The sequence below is a fragment of the Heterocephalus glaber genome, unplaced genomic scaffold, assembly GCF_053883595.1.
Source record: "Heterocephalus glaber isolate CG9 unplaced genomic scaffold, H.glaber_assembly_v1.0 deba00000470, whole genome shotgun sequence".
Lineage (NCBI taxonomy): Eukaryota > Metazoa > Chordata > Mammalia > Rodentia > Bathyergidae > Heterocephalus > Heterocephalus glaber.
The window spans coordinates 10,000,001-10,024,462 of NW_028258145.1; the positions used below are offsets into that span (position 1 = coordinate 10,000,001).

General features: G+C 51.8%; 1 protein-coding gene across 5 annotated transcripts in view; it reads right to left on the bottom strand.

The window, feature by feature from the left end:
- Uxs1 (UDP-glucuronate decarboxylase 1) overlaps nt 1–24,462 on the bottom strand; it is a 52,419-nt gene that overhangs the window by 4,177 nt on the left and 23,780 nt on the right. For all 5 annotated transcript variants that reach the window (XM_004844494.4, XM_087204171.1, XM_004844493.4 and 2 more), the window contains 6 exons: nt 21,683–21,863; nt 14,642–14,746; nt 12,558–12,617; nt 10,195–10,316; nt 5,351–5,470; nt 3,321–3,364 (listed from right to left, as the gene is read on the bottom strand). In XM_004844494.4, the coding sequence (XP_004844551.1) occupies nt 3,321–3,364; nt 5,351–5,470; nt 10,195–10,316; nt 12,558–12,617; nt 14,642–14,746; nt 21,683–21,863 (632 nt within the window). The remainder of the gene's footprint in view (nt 1–3,320; nt 3,365–5,350; nt 5,471–10,194; nt 10,317–12,557; nt 12,618–14,641; nt 14,747–21,682; nt 21,864–24,462) is intronic.

Here is a 24,462-nt window from a genome sequence, read left to right on the forward strand (position 1 = left end):
AGCCCTCCCAGAAGGAAGCTCACAGCCGTCCCCAAACAAAGCCCAAATGGAAAGCTGAATGGCAAAACAACATCCTGCAACTCAAGATGGCGCTGATGATGCTAAGGTGTTTATGGATGAAATGACACTGGTGACCTCTGGGATTTGTGTTTGGCCGGGGTGGTGACTGTGACACAGGATGGAGGATGGGCTGAGCTGCAACTCTGCACTGCTAAATGCTCAATCACAAACCAGAGATGGATTCGAAGAGGCACACACCCAGAGAGATGGGGCTCAGAAGCGTCCAATGGAAGCCCACGCTTGATGTACACCTGCATTTGCTGATCAGTATGGAAGCAGGTGATTATCTTAAAATGTAAGATCCACTGAGATGAATGGGGCCCAGTATGCGATCCTCATACTGGCAAATCACAGACGAGGCCGAACAATACAGGTGTTGGACTTAGTGGGACAAGGCTCCCTGCTCCCCAGCCATCACCTGCCGCCCAGAAAACCCAGATGGAGCTGTCGGGATCTGATGTGTCAGATGGGTCATGATCAGCTGGGCCACGAAGGTGAAGAGAAGTAAGCAAACTGTCGCTTACCAAGGTTTGGTTCTTAGTTTCAGAAGCTTTTAAGTGTGGCTCTGTTAAGAAAAAGTTACTTCGTAAAAATGACACCTCACTGCTGATCATAAGCATTTGCCCTGAGGCTCTCGCTCATCAGCTCTGCATCTCAGAGACTTAAATAAAGTTCTGTCCTGGTGACCCAATGCAGTCTGAGTGGAAACCTCCCTCTTCGTGCCCATCATTACCAGGGAGGAGCGGGTGACTAAGGCCATGGTGAACTAGACAAAAACCCCGGGTCACATGTTACTCAGCTTTTGGAGGGTAGGGTGAACAAGTCATTTCTACTTTTTCATTTTCAACATATGGGTACTATATATGGACATGCTCAGTGTGCTATTCTCACAGGTCAAGTGCAAATGCCAATTGCCGCTGATCTTGGATGAGCTCTGCAAAAAAGTCACTTCATCGCCATGGCAGTGCACGTTCCAACGCACAGCGTTCTCTTAGGGCTTTGGCTGCGTACGGCCGTAGACTTTAAAAGCTGCCGTTCAGTAGTGTTCACAACAGGTTGCACCCTGAAGCCGAGGTGTGGAGCACATTAAGTCGGGAGACAGCTGCCCCAGAGCCGTCATCATCGGAGGGCTGGGAGGCCATGCATCTCTTACACAACAAGCTGGCAACTTTTAAGGTCAGAACTGTAGAGATCACACTTGTTGAACCTGAGGCTCTTTAAAAGTGTCATTTTGACAAAGTGACTTTTTAAAAGAATACAGCATGCATTTGTTATGTGGATGAGGACACACTCTGATGTGGAAATCTGACAGTCATGCCAAGATGTCAATGGGGATGGCCACAGAGGGCTCTGGGTCCCTGCCTGCTGTCTCGGCTTTGGGAACAGTTAATTTAGTGTCGAAACTACCATCCAGATGTTATGCATTTTTACTGACATAAATGATTCTTGGTTCCTAAAACAGCAGCTTGTTAAAAACAGCAAAACTGTGGTCAGTTAATGATCTCAGCTGGGGCCTGAATAACTGGCCCACAACATGGTACACTTCTGAAGGTTCGTTGCCTCCCCTGGACCCACTCATGAGAGGTTGCTGGCAGGTCACAGAGAGAGGGATTTCCACAGGGGTTCACACCTGTGCTTCTCGGGGCACTACTTAGGCCCTCTGTCCTATGTCTGTGGCCTGGGAGACAGTGTGGATGTGACAGCAGCCAGGGTACGAGCCTCACTGTTAGGGTAGCCTGGCTTGTGGTACGTTTAGTCTGGAGCTGGGACAGTACACAGCATGGGCACCAATGAGTTCTTACGATACTCATTACCCTAGGTTCCACAAAAGTTAACTGAGGCTACATTAAGTGACTTTTGGATGTGGAGCCTTTGAAATAATGTGAGCAGCAAGAGGAAGGTGTAGTCACTGCTCTCCCTCAAAGCCTCACATTCTGTGAATGGGGGCAGGGGCCCAGCAGTTGCCATTGAGACCCTGAGAAGGAGTCCTCCTGGGGCTGAGAGAGCACAGATGGGCTGTGTCACTGTGGGAAGATGGATGCAGCCCCACTGCAGACTGGGCCTGAGGGAGCTCTTCGAGCTGCAGTCCCAGCTCAGTCCCCAGGAAGAGGCTGCCGCAGGTCCCTGGAAGCTGCTGTTGAGGACAGGTTTGCCTGTTCAAGCAACATGTGGGCCTGTGGTACTTCATTTACAGGCTTATTGGCTTATTCCCAAAGTTACTAATGGGTGGAGGGAAAAAAATACTGACTGTGATATACATTCACTCACAGCTGTCTTTTGGAACAAATGTGAAAAATTGTAACTGTTTTCAGGAAAAATCTATAGTGGTGGTGTTAATTTTTAAATACAATTTTCCAGGGCCGGGGATTTAGCTCAGTGATTTCGCCACCTGCTGCGTAAGTGCAAGAACCCGAGTTCAATACCCAGTACCAAAAAAATAATAATAATAATAAAATAAATAAATAAATACAATTTTCCAGTGTTCTCAAAATGTCTACCCAGGCCCTGACCTATGGGACAAGGTCCATGGAGTAGTTCTGATGGAGATGGGGCTGTCCCCCCAGCACCATGGGGTGGCTCTCAGATACCACAAACATTTCTTAATGGATAGGCATTTGGGGGTATTTGCATTAAAGAGCAAAAATACACAGGGTCAAACGACAGAACTGGGTCTACCACTGCTTTACCCATCCAGAAACTTACATTCTACACCAGCGGTGCTGCGGTTGCCAGGACTTTGCTACCTAACAACTTACACTGTGACTCTTCTCAGAATCCATCCTGCACTCTATGTTAATCGCTCACTGCACAGACCAACAAAAGCCAGGCTCATAATCAGCCAAGAAAACAGTCAAATCGCCATGTGAAACTATTCTACAGAGCCTATTTCTCTGCATTTAGTTCCAGCCCCAAACTCAACATTAGTACACAACCTTATTTTGTTCCTTCCCTGGTCTTGCTGACTCAACCCAGAAAACCACGCTTAAAAGAGTCGGACTTGGGTCTGTTGGGGGATGAAGGCGTCCCTTCACGCAATATCCCGTCACCCCAGGCGCCAGGCAACTCCACCCGCCCAACACTAGGTGGCAGCACAGGACAGCTCAGGCGCCAGAAGTGATGGGAATGAAATCTCATTTTAACTTTTCAACAGAGAATAGCAGGAGCTTCTCATCATAATGTTAACGCCAAAAGAGATAACGCACACAGATGCTGAGCTGTACCCCGAGGTCCCACTCCAGCCAGGGCATGGCCAGCCTTACCTGACATACTGGAATGCCCTTGTCTGTGAGCCAGACCCGTACACCTGGAAGAAAAGCAACAGTGAGGCTTGGAGACACCACGCCAGCCAGGGAATGGCCTGGGGAACCCCAGGGGGTGATCTGAAAACAGAACCCTGGGAGGACAGGGAAGAGGCTGGGATGCACACTGCACTTCAAGGTCATGCCCAGCAGTGAGAAGGTTCCTCCAGAGGCAGCAGCAGAGGAATCTGCCTCCCAGTGTGCTGGGCACTGCCTGGGGTTCTGGGGACTGTGACAAGAGGCTGGCTGGATGACACCCCCCCACACACACACGCAGGGTCAAGCATGCTGTGGGGCTCTCCACCTGCTGTCCATCAGGACACGGGGCTGTACCTTCCACAGCTAAGGGCCAAGTGACCCAGATGGGGTGGGGACCAGGGGAGCACCTCCGGGAGCCCAGGTGGGGATGGGGTGCAGGCTGGCAAATGCCTTAGTAATCCCCTTTCCTGCCCTCAAAAGCCAGGGCCCGCAGGTAGAGGCCTATGGAGCTGGGGCAGTGAGGAGGCTGCCAGCCACCTCTCTGTGCTTCTAAGTCTGGGCCTCACAGCAGTGCCCCAGCAGCCTCCTAAAATGATCAGAGCCCAAGTGCCACCCGGGTCTTGCTTAACTGAAGCAGGTGAAACCAGGGGTCATGACTTTTAAGCTCCTAAAATGACCCCAGTGTGCAGCCAAGGCTCAGAGTCGGGCACACCTGGGACCTGGAGGGCTGATGGGAACATGGTCCGCTGGACCCCAGCCTGGAGCGCACCTTTCTACAGCTTGGTAGGTGCCACTTGCACTGCTAGTGCCAGGGCCCCACTCTGAGGATCACTGGTCTAAACCAACAACTGTGTGGAGGATTTCAAAGCTCACTAAAATTCCATCGTAACAGAGATGTGCCTAAACTGTTATGGAGGCGATTTCTGTGTCCTGATTTTTATTCACTAAACAAGGAATACTAGAAAAAAGAAAACCGGAAATGGAACACACGTGGCCTTCACCCACCAGGGGTGCCAGTTTGGCCACGGAATTCAGGTAATGCGTCCACCTTTGGTCTTCAGTCACCTCCCCAGAAGGCAAAGGTAAGGTCCTCCGAGGCCACAGATCTACAGTGGCATGAACTGAGTTAACAGACTGAATGACCATGGAACAGAATGGCAAGCTAAAGTGCAAATCGTCTAACTGGGTGACAGACAGACACACAGGCAGATAAGGATATTGCAGTGGCCCAGTGGCATGTGTTCACCTGCTGGGACCCCATCTAAGCTGAGGAGCTTCTCACTAAAATAGGCTCAGTCAGCAAGCAAAGCATCCTGCAGGGTTCCCAGAGGAAGAGATGCTGATCTCCTCTGGATCCCACCAAAGTCCAAACAGAAAGGACCCTAGGAGGTTACAGACTGCAGGAGCAAAGCTGCTGAGGCAGACAATGAGGATGGGACTGGCGGTCCAGAGGAGGAGTAAGACACAGAGAGGAGAACATGAGGGGTCTGCAGCATGGAGATACCCAGCCAGACTTCTGAGCGGGGTGGGGACAGAGCCTGGTGAGGAGTGGGCAGTGCCTGCCCCAGTGAGATCTGGGCCAGCAGAGCACAGATACCGTGCACATCAACCTGCTGACTCCAGCCATAGCAGCTCCCGGGAGGAAGGGGCTGGGCGCCGGTCCGGAAGCTGAGGGAAGGGTCTGGACTCACCTGAGCCCAGCTTACCTCCTCACCAGATGTCACATTTCTCAGCCACCTGAGGGTCCCCGAGCCAACAGGCCAAGGAAGCCATGGGGGACAGCTCGGGGTCGGGGGAGGAGTATCTATGCAGGCAATCAGCACAGAAGTTACAGAGCAGGCACTGCTGTGCTCCACTGGGCTCTGTCCCCACGCCTGTCTTCCTCCCTCTACTCTGACAAGGCAGGCGGGGTGATTGTATGACCCCAAGTGAGCTCAGGCTCAGACACCCTTCCTACTTGCAGGAGATCCCAATCTGGGCTGCAGGGGGCCCCGGCCCACAATGGCACCCACCGTAAGGGGCTCGCCCTGGAGCGCCTGTAGGATGAAGTTGCTGACCACCCGCCCGTCGTTCATGTGCATGCGTGGACCAAAGGTGTTGAAGATCCTGGCTACACGCACCTCCACACCCTCCTGCAACAGAGAGAAGAGGTGGTGAGGTATGGGGGGCGGGGGTGCGGGGCTGCATGTGGGGCAGGAGACTGTGGGAGGGATGGGGGCTGCTGCTGTTCTTGGGCTGTATCTGGAGTGCCCTGCATGGGAAGCGTGACAGAAGGGTTTGCCTTTCACTCCAGAAAGAAAATGGCTTTGTGTTCTGATTCTATCACATGCTTATGAGAACCCCCCAGGCAACTGCAGAGCCCTAGCAAAGAAAGTCAGACTCCTCCCAACAGCAGCACAGCAGCACGGAGACCACTCCCCCAGCTCTGTGGCAGAGAAGCTGTAAAACAGTGGCTGTGCTGGGGAAACTTGTTTCTATCAATTTCTCTGCAATAAATATCCACTTTCCCAAGTGGCCTCATGCTCTGAATCCTCTTACAGAACCTCTTTCACAGGATCTATCCTGCAAGTTTATCAACTGGGATTTAAATGTCAATGAATGTTTGAAGCTGGTAAGGAGAAAATGAGTGCTTCACCTGAGATTGGGGGAGCCAGACATTCCTGAGACTCCTCCCACCCTCAGCCCCCTCTGCCCTATCTGAAAACCAATGGGTTTTAGTAAAACTTGGCACAACTCGGCACCCAACAGGGCCGACAGTGGCGGGTGCAGAAACAGCCTAACATGGGCACACGGTCAGGTCTATTGCTCTGTTTCTGCCAGCTATTTCTTTTCATCATCTCTGTTTTTACTACAATAAACCTATTACATTTGTAATCCAGAGAAGCATATTTTCAAATATGTCACCAGGAACGTATACATTTTAAATGACAAAACCCTCCCCAAACGATCTCGCTGAACTATGAATATCAGGACCTCTCTGCCATGGATCAGAAGCTCAATGTGTTCACCTCAAACTTGGGAGTCAGGGGTGCTCACTGTACGTGCTGCTAACATCACAGGGTCACGCATGTCCCGGGAATCTGGGGACAGGCACCACCAGGGTTGCCTCTCCCTGCTGCACACACCTTCTGCCTCCCTGTCCTCTTACCAGGCTGTCCCCACCCCCTCTGTCACAGCGACACTGGAGGAGGGTCCTGGAGGACTGAAGGTGGATCCCTGCACTCTTGCACAGGCTCAGCAGTGACAGAACAAGTATCAGTCGCTGTGGTGACCACTGCCAGTCAAAACACTCCTCTGCCTTCTGTGTCTGGCTCAGGCCGGAGTCAAATAGCTAGCACACCCCTAGCTAGCACACCCTCAGCTAGCTAGGCTCTTCCAGCACAGCCTTTCTCCACCTGTAGCAGATGAGCTGCAGGGTCCCCAGGGCCCCGTGAGCCCTTGACGTGGCTCCCACAGCCCCATCTCTTCCCCAGGTGCTGCATCCACAGGGCAGCTTCCATGGGTGCTGTGACATGAGCAGGATTGAGCCCAGAGTCAGCTTCCAGGCCCGAGCATCTATCTGTGTGAATGGCGTCATGACTCACGAGAACGCCTCATGGAACTGTCCATGCTCCGAGGACCAAGATCCGAGTTCACTCTCAGGCAGGCAGGAATAAACTACTCTCTCTCTACTGAGCTAAGCAGGGTTCACAGTGATCCCCCTTTCCATGCTTGTGCTTTCCACAGTTTGGGTTATCTATGGTCCAAAAATATTAAAGGAAAAATTCTGGAAATAAACAACTGGAAGTTTGTCAGCCCTTCTGAGTAGATTGGTGAAATCTCCCGCCATCTCCTACGCCCATCTGGGTCGAGAATCATTCCTTGGTCTGGAGCATCCTTGCTGTACGAGCCACCTGCTCACCAGTCTGAGGAACTGTCTTTGTTGCCACACTGCCAGTCAGGGTACTGCGGTGCTGTGGTCCAGTATCCCTTATTTAGCTTAAGAATGTCCCCAGGGCCCACTCCAGATATGCCAAAAAGAAGCCATGAAGTGTTTCCTGTAAGCAGAAAGGTGAAAATTCTAGACTTATTGAAAGAAAATAAAAACCCATGCTGAGTCTGGTAAGGTTCAAAGCAAGAACACATCCACCTGTGAAGAAAGAAAGAGAACTGTGTGCTGGTTTTGCTGTCACAGCACCTCCAGCTGCAAAAGGTGTGATCACAGTGCAAGATGAGTGCTCTATGCAGGGGACTGAGAGTGACGGGGGGCACACGCCAGTCCCACATGCACACAGTGTCTCCCACAGACGGGACAGATGACTGAGCAGGAGGGTTGGGAGGGTGGAGCAGAGACGCTACTTTCAATCTGCATTCAGCTGCTGAGAGGAAAGAACCAGAAGGGGAGAAACTGGCTTTACTGCAGGAAGACAGAAGAAACCCTGGCGAGTCCATTGTGCTTGAGCCAGGGCCTGCCCTGGCTGAGCTGCAAGGGGTCACACTCTCTTATCCTCTAGATCTCTACTGTCCGTGGGAAGCAGATTCCAGAGAGTGACCTCGGCAAAGCCGGGCAGCACTTTGGACATTATCAGGCCAACACATGGGCCAGTACTGGCTCTAGTGTCCCATGTGGACTTGCGATGGTGAGTGGAGCCAGACATAGGACAGCATGGACACGAGTTCTGGGATGACCTGCGGAGCCCCAGGGTCAAGTGATTCCCCAGCCCCAGCTGTGCCCTGCCCACAGCAGCTTCATCCTCCTCCAGGCTGCCAGAACCACTGGCAGGTTCCGTGAACTCAGGGTGTGTGCCAGGTCTACACAGACATGCTCAGCAATGTCTCAGGACCCAAGGCACAGATGAAGGATAATTACTCCTCCCTCCAAAGCAGTGAGGGCACCAACCAGCTGCCCCCATGGACAGCCACAGAGCACCTGCTGACCTCCACACCCTACTGGGAGGGTGGGGGACAAGGGTTCAGTGGGCTGTGGCTTTGTGGTGAGCACAGGTGATGCCACCCAGAAAGACACGGATGGACATACAGACTGAGGGCTGTAGCATCCAAAGGAGCATGTGTGTCCCTGGAGTGGGCCTTGGAAAGATTGCCCTTGCCGTGTGGAGACACCCTCTGACCTGGTTCCTGTTGGGACGCCCAGGAACAGGGTGCAGCTGCCCACACAGTTCTAACAGATGTACCCCTCCCTGACCTAAGCAGTGGCCTCATGCCTCAGAACCCGAGGCAGCATGCAGAAGTGACACGCCCACTGGCCACCCTCCTGCTGCAGCATGGGACCCGCATGGACTCAGATGTGTCCAGATGCTTTGAACAGGCCTGGCACAGGCAGTACTTGGTGATAAGTGCTGGGCCCATTGCTTGTGAGTACACACTTAAGGTGATATGCATACCCACAAAGTTATCAGCTAACTGCACTATTTATCATTTAATAAAAGGAAAAAATTAAAAATCATCCCTCATGTGCCCACCAGCTTACTTATGTAAAGATTCACAACGTCAGAAATGCAAGCACAAGACCAGAAGCAAACAGGAACAAGGGAGGGATGCACTACTCCTGATGCTTTCACAAACACCACACCCGCACCTCTGCCCATGCCCTTGCCCCAGCCAGCCCCGCACGCATGCAGAGCTGGTCCTGCATGTCCCAGAGGACACCATAACTTCTGGGACAAGGTATTCTGGGCTTGAAAACAATAAAGCTGCATCCTTTCTAAGAATGTATGGAGAACGGGTGTCTACACATGGCCCAAGGTAGGTTAAGAAGGAAAACTCTGGCAGTGAGGTCCACATCAACACCAGCACCACTGAGCATCCACAGCCTTTCCTGAGAGTATGTTGGACACGCCTCCCCCCAAGAATAGGCAGTGTGCAGCTCAGCTCAACTCAGATGGCGGTGGCATGGACGTGCTGACATCAGGGGCCAGGGATGTGGGCTCTGCACAGGCCGTAGACAGATGTCCAGAAGTACCCTTGAGTGCTGGGCACCCAGATGCGACAACCTCATGCCCACCTTGCTGGCAGGCTGGCCCAGGGCGACAGACCACAGCTGCAATATGTCTGTGCTATGCCCACACCCTTCTCCCTATGTGTCCCACTGTGACAGAGGGCATTTCCCAGAGCTCTGGATGCTGCCCCATGCAACAGCCACACGGGGAGGACGACTCATGGCTGGTACCCGCCTCAGCCTGCAGGGCCTCTGCGGCTCCTCACTGCTGCGCGGCCTGAGGACAGAATCTCGGGACAGCAGGTCCTGTCTCCAGGTCACATGTCAGGTGGCAGAGCCAGTGTGGGGACCAGGGCTTCTAGGTCTGCGGTCAGCTCCGCTGTAACCCACCAGGGAGGGGAATAGCCACACAGTGGCACCAGCCAAGGAGGAAGGGTGAGGAGGGTGGGAAATGGGGAGTAAATCAGTATGAGTTCCCGATGAAGCTAAATTCATGCACCACTGAACTCATTTTTGTTTCTTTTGGTACCAGGGATCGAACTAGGGTCCTTGTGCTTGCGCAGCAGGCGGCGAAACCACTGAGCTACATCCCCGTCCCTGAACTCATTTTTATATTTAACAGGCCACCAAAAAGTAAAAAACCCCAATGATTTCACAGCTTCAGGAGACCAGGCCCTTATTAGGGGTAGGGACAAATGACAATGAGGAAGCGACCGTTCATAGTGCCTATGTGCTGGTGGAGCCCCAACCTCGGAACCCACCTCCAGAAAACCCTGTCAACACAGGGATACTGACACATGGGAAAGCTGTCCACAACACCATCCCTCTGTTGCACTGGGCAAAGGCTCCTCTGACCCCCACCTCACCCAGGTAACCATGGCCTGGCTCCAGCTGGGCAGTGCCTCGCCCACCCGCACGCACCTGCTTCATGTAGGCGTAGCACATGGTCTCCGCCACCCGCTTGCCCTCGTCGTAGCAGGCTCGGGGCCCGATGGGGTTTACATGGCCCCAGTAGTCCTCGCTTTGTGGATGGACCTCGGGATCTGTGGGCAAGGGAGGAAGTCTGGGTTTTCATCTTTCGTTGCTTTTCCAGCTCACACGCACAAGGGACTAGGAACAATGCATCTTCATGAGACAAAGCAGAACTCTGGACCCAAGCAAACATTTACACAGGGAGAGAAATGTCCAGGAGGGGGAAGCAGGGTCTGGGCTCTCTCTGACACTCTCGAGGGATACAGTGTTCCCAGCATGAATTAGGTAACAGCATTTTACAAGAAGACAGTAAAAGGTCAACGTCTCTCAATTTTAAGTCTTCCTCTCTTTTACAAATTGTTCTTAATTTCTTTACATAAACTATCTACGTGAAGAGGTAGCTGGTCTAGAAATACAAAATAAAGAGTAAAACCCATATTTGTGGAACAATTTTAAGGACACAGGATCTCCCTGGAACACATGACTTCCCATGAGCTGTCACAGAACAGGTCTGAGACCCAGGCAGGTCGACTCGAAGGTCCAGGCAGGGTGGGCAGCAGTACGCAGTGACCACCAAACGCTTCCCTAAGTGCACATCAGTCATGCTTTCAGATCTGCCAGGGCATAGCCTGCTAAAGAAGCCAAGTAACAAAATCTTTCTTAACGCAAAGTGTATTTCTGAATGTGACTCAACACCTAGTTTATCTAGAACATCAAGAACTGGATACCTACTCTGAGTACAAGCATGTTAGGAAAAAAATGCATAAACTTTTGACTAGAAATCTGGAAAAAGATACTGGGCCACTCCTTTAGGGTCTTGTCTTGCTGACCTTGCACCTGAAGCCTGACTTCAGGCTCACTGCTCTTGGAGATGAGGGCTTGGGCAGCCCTGAGATGGATGTCACAGAGAGCCGGTGAGCCTTCAGGACCCTGCAGATCGAGGCTGCTGTCCTTTGGCACAGCACAAGAGGCAGTTTTTACCACACGATGAGAGGAAAGGGCAGAGGCTGACTCCCTGTGAAGAAAGCCCATGGCTTTCCACAGAGATGTAGCGTCTGCTCGATAGCTCTCTGACAGGGGCTGGCAAGCCAGATCCTGGGCAAGACAGACCTAAATTCCTGGCAAAGATGAACAAAGGGTCCACTGGGCACCCATTCAGCCTTCGACTGGCACCAGCTAGGCTGGCAGGCCCAGGGCGCCAAGCTTCTAAAAAGATCTCTCACAAAACCACTCTGGAGAAATGCAGGGAAAATTACTTGTGTCCTGCAAATGTAAAGGTCCAGTCAGAAATGATTTCCAGTTGTCTCTGCCCTCGCCAGCATTCTGTAAGGTTAACAGACTAAGCTAATGCTCCCAAAGCAAGAATGTGCATTCATCAAATGTCAAAGCAACTCTGCCCTGGAATTACTAAAAAACCCGTGAAAACACCAGCTCCCAACAAATATGCAGATAATAAGTGGGCCTGAGGGAGACAAAGGGGAAGATGTCACCATGTCCTGTACAAAAGAGGGGCGTGTATGCTTCCCAGGACCCCAGAGAGGAGGATGTGCTGCCTCTTCACAAGCATCATAAAGGATGTAACTGCATTTTCTGGAATCTCCATGTTGCTTTATTTTTTCATTTGGTTCTCTTAAAAAAAAAACAAACCTGTCTTTCACTTTTACCCTTTTACTTCCTTATTTTTCTTGTCCAGAACAATAATGTGAAATAGAAAAACATCGTGTTGGAATCTGGCTCCCACCACAGCAACCAAGCAGCTCTCCCGAGCTCCCACCCAGCCAGCTGGGGCTGCAGGGAACCGGCACGGCCTGGAGAAACAGCCCTCGGCCCCAGTCTTAGTTTCCCCAGCACCAGGTGGGCCTTGGTCAGGAGGACGGAGGATGCACCCTGGGGAGATAGTCTCCAGCCATGCGAGATTCTTTCAGAGACCCAGAAGGTGAGCACACATCCAGCACCAGCCAGCTCTGAAGGCAGCACACAGCCTGCACCCAGGAAGGTGGAATGTGTGTCAGGAGACAGGCGAAGACATCCCAGTGAACGGAGACCCCAGTTCTACAGAGCTGCCGGGGTGGGTTCTTACAGCCAGGCGACACAGTTCCCTGCTCAGAGGTCTATAATGAGGGTGAGGCTGTCCCTGGGGGAGGAGTCCAGTGTCCACAGGCAAGGACAGGAGTCTTCCGGGCTATCATGCCTAGAGGGCATGTGCAGCTGGGGCTTCTCAGAGTGGATACCGGACTCCAAGTCTTTCCACCCCGAGGACAGGATTCAAGGAGCCCATGGGTCAGAGGGCACATGGGGGCCCCAGCACTCACCTCCATACACCTCGGATGTGGAGGCCAGGAGCAGACGGGCACCCACGCGCTTTGCCAGCCCTGTAGAAAAGAGATACACAGTCAGAGACATTGTCAGTGCCGGTGCTCTGGCTGTGGCCAAGGTAAGCACTGCTCTAAGGTCAGAGGGGTCTGATTACCATCCCTTACCCACTCCTGCAGGGATTGCTCTGGAGCAAAACAGAAGCAAGGGTGACAAGAAAAACATGAATGGACCCTCAGAGGGCGCCACTCTGTGCACTCAAGAGTCCTGCACAGACCAGAAGCAGAACCTGCTGGTTTGTGAGGTGTGATTTAAAACACTTAAGAGTCTCCCATCCCCAAAATCTGCCCTGTATTTTCTGACCTCATTCCAGCAGGCAGAAGGCACACGTGACCCCTTCACACTCAAATCTCAAAAAGGGGCCCTGTGCTTCCTCTTCTGTGCCAGGACCCCACCCCTGCCAGCCTGTTCTGGCAGCTAATGACAGCTGCTCTCAGCTGGGAACCCCAAGGCCCACATGGGCTCTTCTCATTCTGGCCCTGTCCTCACCAAAGTGCCCTCACACTATACCGGCTTCTCTCAGAACTGCCCCTTCCTGCTCTGTCACTGATGCTGCCACCTACACAGCACCCCACAGATGCCAGGGTCCAGCAGAAGATCCAAGTAGAATCCTATCTGATCCCACCTCAGTGGACAGCAGAGTGCCCAGGCCAGCGGTTCTTTCCCTAATGACACAAACAAGCGACATGTGCAAAGCTGGCTTTTCGAGGGGACGCAGGGCAGGGCTGGGACCCTGTGATGGCAAGAATAGAGCAGAGCCTCCACCACACCACACCACCCCTGAGAGGGGCAGGAGCACCCTGCCCTGCTGGCGATGGCAGCAGAGAACCAACTCTTTCTTCATCAGAAGGGTGGACCGTCCAACTCCAGGTACAACTCCACCCTATGATGGCTAATGTCATGCCTGGGTGTCTCGGCAAACACTTTCTGTGAGTGTCTGTGACAGCATTTCCAGAAGAGATCAGTATTTGGATCTAGGAGATTACATGAGACAGAGGTCCTCCCCCAACGGAGGGGCCTCATCAATCCCATAAAGTCCTAACAGAGAAAGAGCAGAGGAAGGGAGTTGCTTGGGACAAGTATCACCTGCCCTGGGCTGTCTGGATCTCAAGCCTCTCCTGGTCTCCATCCTGAGATGGTGGACAGCGGGACCTCTCCGTGTGGCAATATGTCATCATAAACTCTCTCTGCACATCTAGTCACAGCCATCGGTCCCTTTCCTCTCCAGAGCCTGACACAGCTCTCTAAACTGTCTAGTCTAAGAGGCTTAATAGCCAGTCTCCAGCTGCCTTTCAGACCCTCATCCCCATGCTTTGCCAAAGCTAGTGTTTAGGTCTGTCTTTCCCAAATCCATTTACAGTACCCGTTTCAAATGTTCCTGTAATTAAACCCACTTTTCACCTGACAGTTAAAGAAGCAGTTCCTTTCACTTCAAAAATGATCAAGACATCTAAAGAACAAGCCACCAAACTAAGCATGTCTCTAATTTTACACATTGACATGTGAGTAGCGACCAACGCTGTCATCTGAGGCTCAAGTTTGGGGACATGAGGACAGCCACTGTACCACCTCACTCTTCCATCTACTTTTTTTTTGGTACCAGGGATCGAACTCAGGTCCTTGTGCTTGCGCAGCAGGCGGCAAAACCACTGAGCTAAATCCCTGGCCCTCCAACTACTTTTAATGTACATTCTAAAGCCACCTAGGGCAGGAACTCAGCTTGCAGAACCCGCAGCTTCTTTGCCAGGCCTTCCTGGAACACAGCTAGGTCACTCATGTGCAAGGCCATGTCAACCCAATGTCCCAGCTGCAGTCCCAGGACTCTGCCCAGCATGGGGCATTGGTCTTGGGCACAGGACAACTGGCCTTGAGGGACAGGAGGAGGGATGCTGGGTGGCCAGTCACAGGGGATGTACACTGAGGTGCTGTCTGCAGTCCTAGGGATGCACCTCCTCTTGGACAAGGGGACTGCTGTGTCTGAAGCGTTCCCAGAAGGAGCCATGAAGGGAGAAGGACAACGTACCCAGCATGTTCAGTGTCCCGATGGTGTTGGTCTTCAGCGTCTTGATGGGGTTGTACATGTAGTTGGGAGGGGAGGCTGGAGATGCCAGGTGGTAGATCTGGTCAACTATGGGAGAAAGAGGCACATTCACCCCAGGGAAACCCCGAAAGGACTCCCAGGGTTATGCTGTAAAAGAAAGGTGTTGGTGGATCTTTCACTGGCATTCTAGTTTTCTACCTGTCATCAGTCAGAGAAAGTCATTTATATTTGCAGTTGGGAGATCTTTACCCACTGGGACGTCTGACTATCTGAAAGATGGTGCAGGGCCCTGTGCTGTACTCAGAGAGGCCCTGATGATGGAGTCACTTGCTGTCCAGGCATCTGTCTTAGGCGAAGCAGAAGGAAGACTTCAGGGGCAGAATTAAGCATATTTAGGTAAATGTTTTTGTTTTCAGCCTGTGAGGCAAAGCTGACATTAGAAGCGAGACATGGAGGTGCAGGAGTAAGAGCTTCGATTTTGTTTCTACACATCCCACATAGGAAGAAGCTCACCCGAGAGGATGGTTGAGAAGGGTGGTGTCAAATCTGCAAATGGCAAAAACCTGCAGATTCCACCCAAGCCCTGGAGTCCAGGTGCTTAGCTTAACACAAACACCCTCACCCTCTGCTGCCCAGGCCAGTGCCCCTTGCACACAGCATGGGCCATGGGCTCAGCTTCTCCCTGGGAAATGACAGTGATGGCAAACAGGTGAAGGATGCCATCTTTCCACATTAGCTTCAGGTGACAGGAAACATGCCCAGCACTGGGATCAGAAGGTGCGCAGTCCAGGTGAGAGCCCTGCTGGAGCCCCCGCCTCAGCCCACCCATCTGTGTTCTACAATGGGCACAGGGGTGTATGTAGCTTGTCCCTGGAGGTCACATGCTAGAGGGCAGACTCCGTGGGGCAGTGCCAAGAGGTGGGTATTGTGGAGGTCATTCAGTCCCTGGGGGCTCCACCCTCCGAAGGGGCAGATGCTGACTCTTAGGGAAACCCTGTGACGCTCCCTATCCCCACAGGTTATGCTGCTTGACACACAGCCAACAGTGAAAAGTGAACGAAATTCTATTATGTGCACTGTAAGTGGGTACAACGGTTTTACTCTGTTCTCACAGCCCTGTCATCCTGAGACTGCTCTGTCTGGCAGCTCACAGAGCAGGCCAGCAGGAGCCAGGGAGCTGCAGGCTGGACCTGGCATGCTCCCACAGGATCACTGGCCCAGCCTGCAGCTTCAAGAAGTGTGGCCTGGTGGAGGTTGCGAGTTACCTGAGCACATGCCCTTGAAGGGGTGAGGGACACCACCTCTCCCTGGCCCCTCTTTTCCAGGAGGTGAGCAGCTTTCTCCTCCACATGCTCCTCATCACCATGACCCCAAAGCAACAGGGCCAATGAGCCAAGGACTGGAGCCTCTCTAACTGCGAGCTGCATTGACCGCTCTTCCCAGTCGAGCATCTCTAGACCTGGTCAGTCGATGAAAGCTGATGCCAGGACCATTCCGCACATCTGCTGAGGTAGGAACAGCAGCCGTCGGCCAGTGTCCCCAAACCACTGCTGCACACAGCAAGTTGGGCCAGAACAAGATTCAGTCCTTTCACACAGGCTCCAAGCGGAGTGGAACACAGCACACAGGTGCATGGAGCCTGGCATCTCTGCTGTCCCTCACAGCCACTGAGATCCTTGAGGATAGTGTACACCAAGGTGTGTGGGCTGTAATCTTGCAGAACCAATCAGTCTTCACCCTGGCCCCATGAGGACGACTTCTGCAGGGGCAGGGGTAGAAGCTGGCCTTAGAGACTTTGAGGGGAGCATCTGCACAGCGTGGGGTGCTGCCCTGTGCCAGGCAGAAACACCACTGGATCCTCCCCAACTCATCCAGATGCAACTGAGGCCAGTGTGGGAGCCTCCTGGACAGACACAGCCCCTCTTCCTGCCGGTCACCTACAGGCCTGGCTCGCCACGACACCTGGCTGCCTGCCAAGTGACTGGCACATACCTCTCTCCCCACCACATACAGTGTGCCCTCTTCCTCCCTCTCTCACAGCCATAGGCTTGGCAGTGGGCAGGGCTGGGCCCTTGAAGACCCAGGAGCATACAAAACAGGGTCCTGAGCCTGCAGGGACCAGGGTCTTTCCTTAGTGGCCTGGGAGACCTCGGTCGAAGATACTCGTACTCCAGGCACCCTGAAACGGTCCTCTGGGGTAACAAGTGGAACCCCCCAAAGGCAACTCCATCTGGCTTGTTTCCTCAGGATCAACAGTTCCCTGCTATTCCTAGGCTGCTGAGGGACACCCATAGAACGGCCAGGACCTCTCCTGGGCCAGCACCCCATGTCCTCTGCAGCCCCTCCTCCCGGGGACTCACAACACCTTCCTTCCTAAAAAGGACACCGTGCAGTCTGGTGATTTCACCAGTCTGGATGGAATTATGAAGTGGAGAGAAGTGAAACTTCAGCACAGCAGTAAACAACCAGGACCGAGCTGGCACTTGAATACCCAGAGACATTAAGAACACCCAGCCCTGGAATGCAAACAGCAGAGAAGTAATCACCAGTGCAGTCAGGGAAAAGCCCTGGAACATGACCTGCAGCTCAGAGTGAACCCAGCCTGGGCATGATGTTCAGAAGTCTGAGTTGGAGTGGACAGCAGCAGTGGAGGGGGAAGATGTGCCTACTCATTTGCTGGGCAGAAGCGCCCTAGAGGCTGACCTCCTGCCAAGTGACCTGGCTGCGACTCACACACTCAAGGCAGGAGCAGTGCTCTCAGCTGAAACACAGGAGCCCAGGGAATGAGCCTCAGAGAGCCCCAGTGCTGACACCCGGGTCCTCCAAGGGTGTGGGGACAAGGTAGACACAGAGGATGGCTGAGGTGACAGGGAAACCAGAAACAGGCTCCCCACTGATGAGTCTACAGCGCCTGAAAGCCACTCCAATGCTACACCTGCAAAGAAGAGAAAGCACCACAGGAAGCACACCCTGAAAGCACAGCTCAGAGGCCATGGAGAATCAGGTACGGCACCACCAGGGGGACCACCTGGTCCTAAACGCTATGTCCACGCCCACTGGTTCTCTTTGTGACACTCCTGCCTTTTGGTGCCAGGAACCCACATCACAGCACCTGGTGACAGCACTAGTAAGCATGCGCAAAGGCCTCACACCTCGACCCCAGAGCCCAAGGGACCGACCGCTAAGACACAAACCAGGAATGCATGCGATTACTCAGTACAGAGTAACACAGCATCCCAGTGTGGCCCCAACCCTGTCTCCAAAGAAGGGTTTCAGGAGACTCAGAATTTCTCTAACTTCTCTCTGCACAAAGTAGTAGAAAAGTGGGATTTGGCCTGGACTGGTATAAGACAGCACTTCCCTTGGCCACACCAATCTAAATCGAGGAGGATGAGGTGAGGAGATTTGCTGACCACACAGGAGACAGCAGTGCCCAGGACCCAGCCCAGCCTGCCTCATTTCTCCAGCTCCTCCACGGGCACTGCAAGCTCCCCAGGCACAGTTGGCACTGCTGCCCTTTCCATACCCCACAGAAAGGCTGGCTTGGATGGCAGGGCAGGTGAACCGGAAGTGCTGTGGGGGGACATTAGCACTCTGATGCAGGACAAGGTTCCCTCAGCGATGACAAAGTGCAAGCTCAGGCTTCAGAAGTGCAGCGAGTTGGGCATGTGTTAGGGTCTGCAGAGGGTCAGTCTCGGAGACTGTTCTGGGAGTGCTTGAGAAGGATGTGTGCACTGCTGCTGCTAGGTAACAGGCCATGCAGGAGAGGGTGAAGGGCCCGACGGAAGGGCAGGGAACAACAGAGCCTGGCGTAAAGGCGGGAACCTACAAATGGGCCTCAGATGTGGGGAAATGGCTTCTGCTCTCCCAACAGAAACGATGACAGAAGGAACTTACTGCTCTGCTTCTGCAGAGGCCACGGCTGTTGGTCACTTGTCAGATGATTCCAACATGCGTGTGTACATGCGGTGTCGATGAGTGTGTCCACAGACAGAGGCCACTGAGATGGCCTAATATGGCTTTGGTGTTGAAGCTCAGAGTTAAAGGACACAAGTTCCTTACTAGCATAGCAGTTTTACTGAGTTCTGGGTCCTCGGCAATACTGATGTTACACAACCACTAGCTTGATACACTGAATAACCACAGAGGAGCAGCTGTTGTGTGGGGGCCACCACAGCCCACTTCCTCCCACTCCCTGATGAAACCAGGGGCCTGCACAGTGCCCAGCAGGCTCACAGCTCTGCCTCTCCTGGTCTAGGTGTCCCCAGGGCTGGCTCCTTTCTGCAGGGGATGACTTGAGATGTTGGCAAACTCAGCCCCACAAGGCTGCAGCCCGTGCCCCGTCTTCTGCTGGCTGTTGGCTAGGTGTTGGTCTGCATTCTCACAGGCGTGCACATAGCTCAGGGCCCTGTGCAGCTATGGCTGCTGAGTTCCCTCCACTGCGCATCTCCCTGGCTTCCCTTTACCTGCACCCTCTGAGGCACCTCTTCCACTGGACCTCTCTGCCTGCCTCTGCTACCTTGTTCTGCTGATTTTAAGGGCCCATTGCCCAGCCTCTCCACAGGATCTTCACCTCACAACCCCAGGTCTGCAGTCGTAGCTGCATCGGCAAAACCCCGCACAGCAGTCTGTGGCAGGACCCTTCAAAACCTGCCTGCTTCAGCCTACCCCACAGTCATGCACCAGGAAGCCAGACAGAAAGTGGGCCATCTGATCCGCTATCTAGATAAACTGTGTCATTTTTCAGAAACCACAAACCAAACCAAAGTGGATTCCAAGTAGGCTGAGTAACCAAATGTTTAAAAACTAAGCAAAAACATAACAAAAACCAAAACCCAAAAACCAACCAACAAAAAAACCACCATGGCTGTTTTAAAAATATTAGATTACATGCAATGTTCATCTAATCTTCAGATGGTTACAGCATAAGAGAAAGCAAAGAAATTGCAAAGGGGAAATGAACAGATGAAACTACATTAAATATAAAATCTCAATTAAATGAAAAGGCAAGAAGTCAGATTGGGTGAAGCACGTTAAATCTACACCCGAGGTTAACAGTCCTTCTGTGAAGAACTCAAGAATAAAAGAAAATTTTAAAAATGGTTAAGAGAAAGAATGTAGATTTCTTTTGTGAACTAATCATGTTAGAAGTCTCACTTTTCAGCAACCAAAGGTGCACTGAACTACTAATTTTCTGCCATATTGCAAAAATATTTCTGTTAGCAGATTTTTGGTACTGGGGATCGAACTCGGGACCTTGTGCTTATGAGACAGGCGCCAGAACCACTGAGCTAAATCCCTGGCCCTCTGTTAGTAGTTTTTTAAGACCATACTCAAGCTCCCAAGGTAAAGAGACACCCAAACTGTGTGGAGACACAGGCTGTCTGGTAAGGTTCATAGGCAGACTGTTTACTGAGGAAAACAGCTTCAAAGCTTTATAACACAGGAGAACTTTCTAAGAGATTCACTAAACCACGAACAGACATCCAGGGGGGATTTTTGGGAGATAATTGGGGGTCCCTGAGGTTTCCTGCGGACATGAAATGGTTCCCCCATCTGTGACAGTGGTGAGGGCAGGGTGCCTCACTGCATATGGGGGCCCCAGGTTAGACACCCCAGGCTGGATCCAGGCTTGGTGGGCGGGCTGACCTGAGCGCGAAGGTGTTGGCTCTTGAGGCCTCCGAGACCAGCACCCCTGAGGACCAGAGTACAGGGACTTTCACAGTCAGCTGAGCCCTCATGGTTTCCTGTGGCTGCTTCAGCTACAGCATCACAGAAATGAAATCGCCTATTCTCCAGGGCTCTGATGAGGTACAGCTGGGCCCTGGGCAGAGCCCTCCTGGCCTCTGCTAGCCGCACCTTGGCCCAGGGCTGCTGCATCCTCTTCCCTGGGTGCCTGTCTGTGTGTCCCAGGACACCCAGCACTGAAGTGATGATGGCCCTGGAAATCAAAGTTAGATGAGTCTGGAAACTCCTAACTATATGCAATGGCTCATTTTCCATACAAAGGCACAGTCACAGGCTCTGGAGTTAAGGCATGGACAAATCCTTTTGGGAGCCACTGTACAAACTACTGTGTTACAGCCCCAAACTGTGATTCCCTAAGTCATAAAGTTACCAGAGCCCTTTAGATACTTAGAGGCAGGATTTCCTTAGTAATCCAACACTCGTGTCAGTCAGCTTTCTATTACTGTAACAAAATACCAGAGGTGATTAACTTAAAAAGAAGGAAGAATTACTTAGGCTGTTTTGGAGGCTCTAGTCCAAAATGAGGTGGTGCCCTGACTCTGGGCCTGCAGAAAGCAGAGCACACTGTGGAAGGAGAGTGTGACGGAGTGAGACGGGTCACACCACAAGACAGGACGCAGAGAAGCAGAGGATGGGCGGGTTCCGCATCTCCTTCCAGGGCAGATCCCAGACCCCACGACTCCCCGGGCTACCACCCCCCGCAGCACCATCTGGCAGACAGAGCCTTTAACACAAGGGCCTGGGGAGCATGTGAGACCCAAACCTCCTGGCAGCTGCAGGTGCTCCCAGGCAAGCAGACTGAGTATCAGACCTGCAGGGCATGGCTGCTGCAAGGAAATGCCACAACCACAACTGAGTGGCTTGTAACCCACAGACAGGTGTTTCTCGCCATCTGGAAGTTGGGAAGTCCCAGGTCCACATGCAGTGTGTGGGGGATCATGTGGTCCACCACGGAGGGAAGGGGTAGGGCTTCTGGGGTGAGGCACTAAGCCCAGCCTGAGGGTTTCACCACATCCCCTGATCACACCTAAAGGCCACCACCTCTTTCCTTCCCTGCAGGGCCCCGCCAGATGTGCACTAAACAGACACTGAATCCTAAGACCCTCGAAGTTCAACACCCAGGGAGCATGTGAAAATGAAGGCAGATGTCCACTCCTCAACAACCATTCTTCACTACAGAAGCTGGAGAGTACCTCACACTGACAGACCATTTCAAACACGACATGACATGATACACACTGCACATGGCTGCACCAGGCACACTTGGGGGCTCACCTTCGATGTAGAGGGGCTCCACCACGTCGTGGTTGATGAGCTCGAAGTTCTCGTGGCCAATCCAGTGCTCCACATTCCGTTTCCTGCCTGTGAAGAAGTTGTCCACCACTGTCACCTCGTGGCCGTCCATCATGAGTTTGTCTGTGAGGTGGGAGCCCACGAACCCTGCACCGCCGGTGATCTGCATGGAGAGAGCATGTACAGAGCATGCTCAGAAAGGGCATGTGAGAATGGGAGGTGACCAAAATCTCAACAACGTGCTTCTGGCATGGCCACAATTTGCACAGATTTGAAATCAGACGCGGGAAGTAGAGGGCAGGGGTTTAGGCAGCATCTTCACTTTCCCAGAGCCAGTCAGTCACACACTCTGTGAAAAAGTGAGCAGTCTACAAACTGCAAGCTACCACCCAGCGACTCATACAGAAGCATCAGAGCTAAGGTCCCACAATGTCTTCACGGAGGGTCTCATATGATTAATTGTTTCTTGTTTTGTAACAGATGAGACGCTGAACATCCCCTATAGCAGGCTTCACATCCGCCACCCCAACTGACTGTGGATTGATAATACACTTAGGTGTCTGAGTCTGTACTGAACATTTACAGACTTCTTTTCTGCTGTGATTACTCTAGTCAATGTAGCATAGTCACTATTACACAGCACTGACCTTGCACAGGATGTGTAATCTAGAAATCAGTCAGAATACACAGGAAGCTGTGAATGAGTTCTATGCAAACTCAACACCATTTACATAACAGACGAGCATCTTCTGATTCTGTTACCCACAGGAGTCCTGGATCCAGCCCCTGGGGACACCAAACGATAACTGTGTACGGTTCCAATACTACTGAAAGGGTTTAAAGTTACTTTATTAAAAAAGTGATCAGCAAAATGCAGAGATTCGGTAAACTACCAAAACAGTATGCAGTGGACTCAAACTGGACTCAAACTATCATGAAAATGGGTAGCTCATGACCCAGTCCCTGGCCATATGACCTTTTCTTCCCACATCCATGCTACCATGTCCTTGTTCTCCCTGCAGTGGTTCCCACAAAAGGACAGACAATGGGGCTGCCTAATCTGGGACTTCTGGCCTCCAAAACTATGAGCTAAACAACTTCCCTCTATGAAGTACCTGCTATGAAGCATTTTGTGATAGAAACTGAAAACGACAGATATACCTACATTCTAGCTCTATACCTGCACAGTGACTGTGAGAAAGGATTTTCTGGAAAAACACCTGAATTTCAGACCTGAGGTGCCTCTACTGCTTACCTCAGGGGATGAGCTTTCATTTTCTTCTAACATTGCTCTGTTGAATTTTCCCAACATTTTCATGGTTTTTAAAGCAGAAAAAATTATTAGTACAAAGAAACACAACCTCTTTTAATGTAACTTCATATGTTTTATGTGAATGTGTCTGAAAACAAGAGTACATAGAGTTCTGTGGGACGCTAATATTACTTACATATCCAAAATACCCAGCTGACAACCCAAACTAGCAGAAATGCAACAAGTTAAGTTACACACAATTACTGCCAATGTTTCAATAGCATTAGTGTGACATAAAATTGCTGGAAGCACCTGAGCCTTGACCAAAATGCACTGGAGTTCTTTCTCTCAATTTTTATAATTACTGAAGGATTTATGTAAAACAGCTGGATAGGTTTACTTTTTTTCCCTAATCAATTTTAGCCTAAGAGGCAAATGAGTCAAATGAAAGCAAAACCAGAGCAAGCTGCCAGGCTCCCGGGGAACACAGGATCTCCAAACCCACGCACACTGTTTGCATAACAAGAGCCAACACCAGGAGAGACAGCAGGGGAAAAGACAGAGATCTCTCCACTAAGAGGGACGGGACCTGCCACAGCTCAAGGCATGCGTGGTTCTCGGTCCTATGGGTACCAAGAGGCAGTGTGGTGGTCCAGGACAGGCCAGCATCCAGCATTCCAGCTCATGTTGCTCAGCCAATCAGCAAAAAGAATACATTTCCACACAAATCTCTGTCCTAAGCCTTCAACAGCTATTGAAAACGCTTTGGCAACACTATGCCAGCCCCAGGGCAGCAGTGACTCTGAGATGTATGTGGTCCATGAGACAGCAGGTGAAGGAGAAAGGCAAAGGCCACTTTTTGTGGTGCTGTGTAAGAGAAATAAATTCCACTCCTCACAGTACTGGCAGGAGATCATCCCACACAGAAATCACAACGGCTCCAGCAAGGCTGCAGGGCCTTACAAAGGGCTGCTGTGGTAAGGGCTGCCCCCCAACTTTACATTGGAGCCTTAATTCTCATTACTGAGGCAGGGGGCTCTGAGAAAATGAGGAGCTCAGTCCTCCTGTCTTTCTCTTGTGCCCTCCGTTTGCCCATCTGCCATACCAGGAAGGCCCCCACCAGGCATCAACACCTTGACCTTGGACCTCGCTGACTCCAGAATCCTGAGCTACTAGAGTTCTGCTCATTGTCAATTGTCCATGCTGTGGTTGGTTTGCTAACAACATAGAACAGAAGAAGAACAGACCTTCAAATCTGGTAATAAAGCTCACACGTGTCAACAGAGAAATATTAGAAAACTGAATTTTGCTGACACCAATCTATTTTGATGCAGCAGAAATAAGCCAAAAAGATGGGCATATGAGCAGCAACCAACCTGACAGTCTGCCCAAGGTGAGAAGTGTGTAAGCCATCTCAAAAGGCAAGAAAATGGCAATTAAGTGTGGCAAAGTCTAAGACTAACTTAGGAGTAGCAGTCATATTTTGGTGTTTGGAATGCACAGTTCTGCA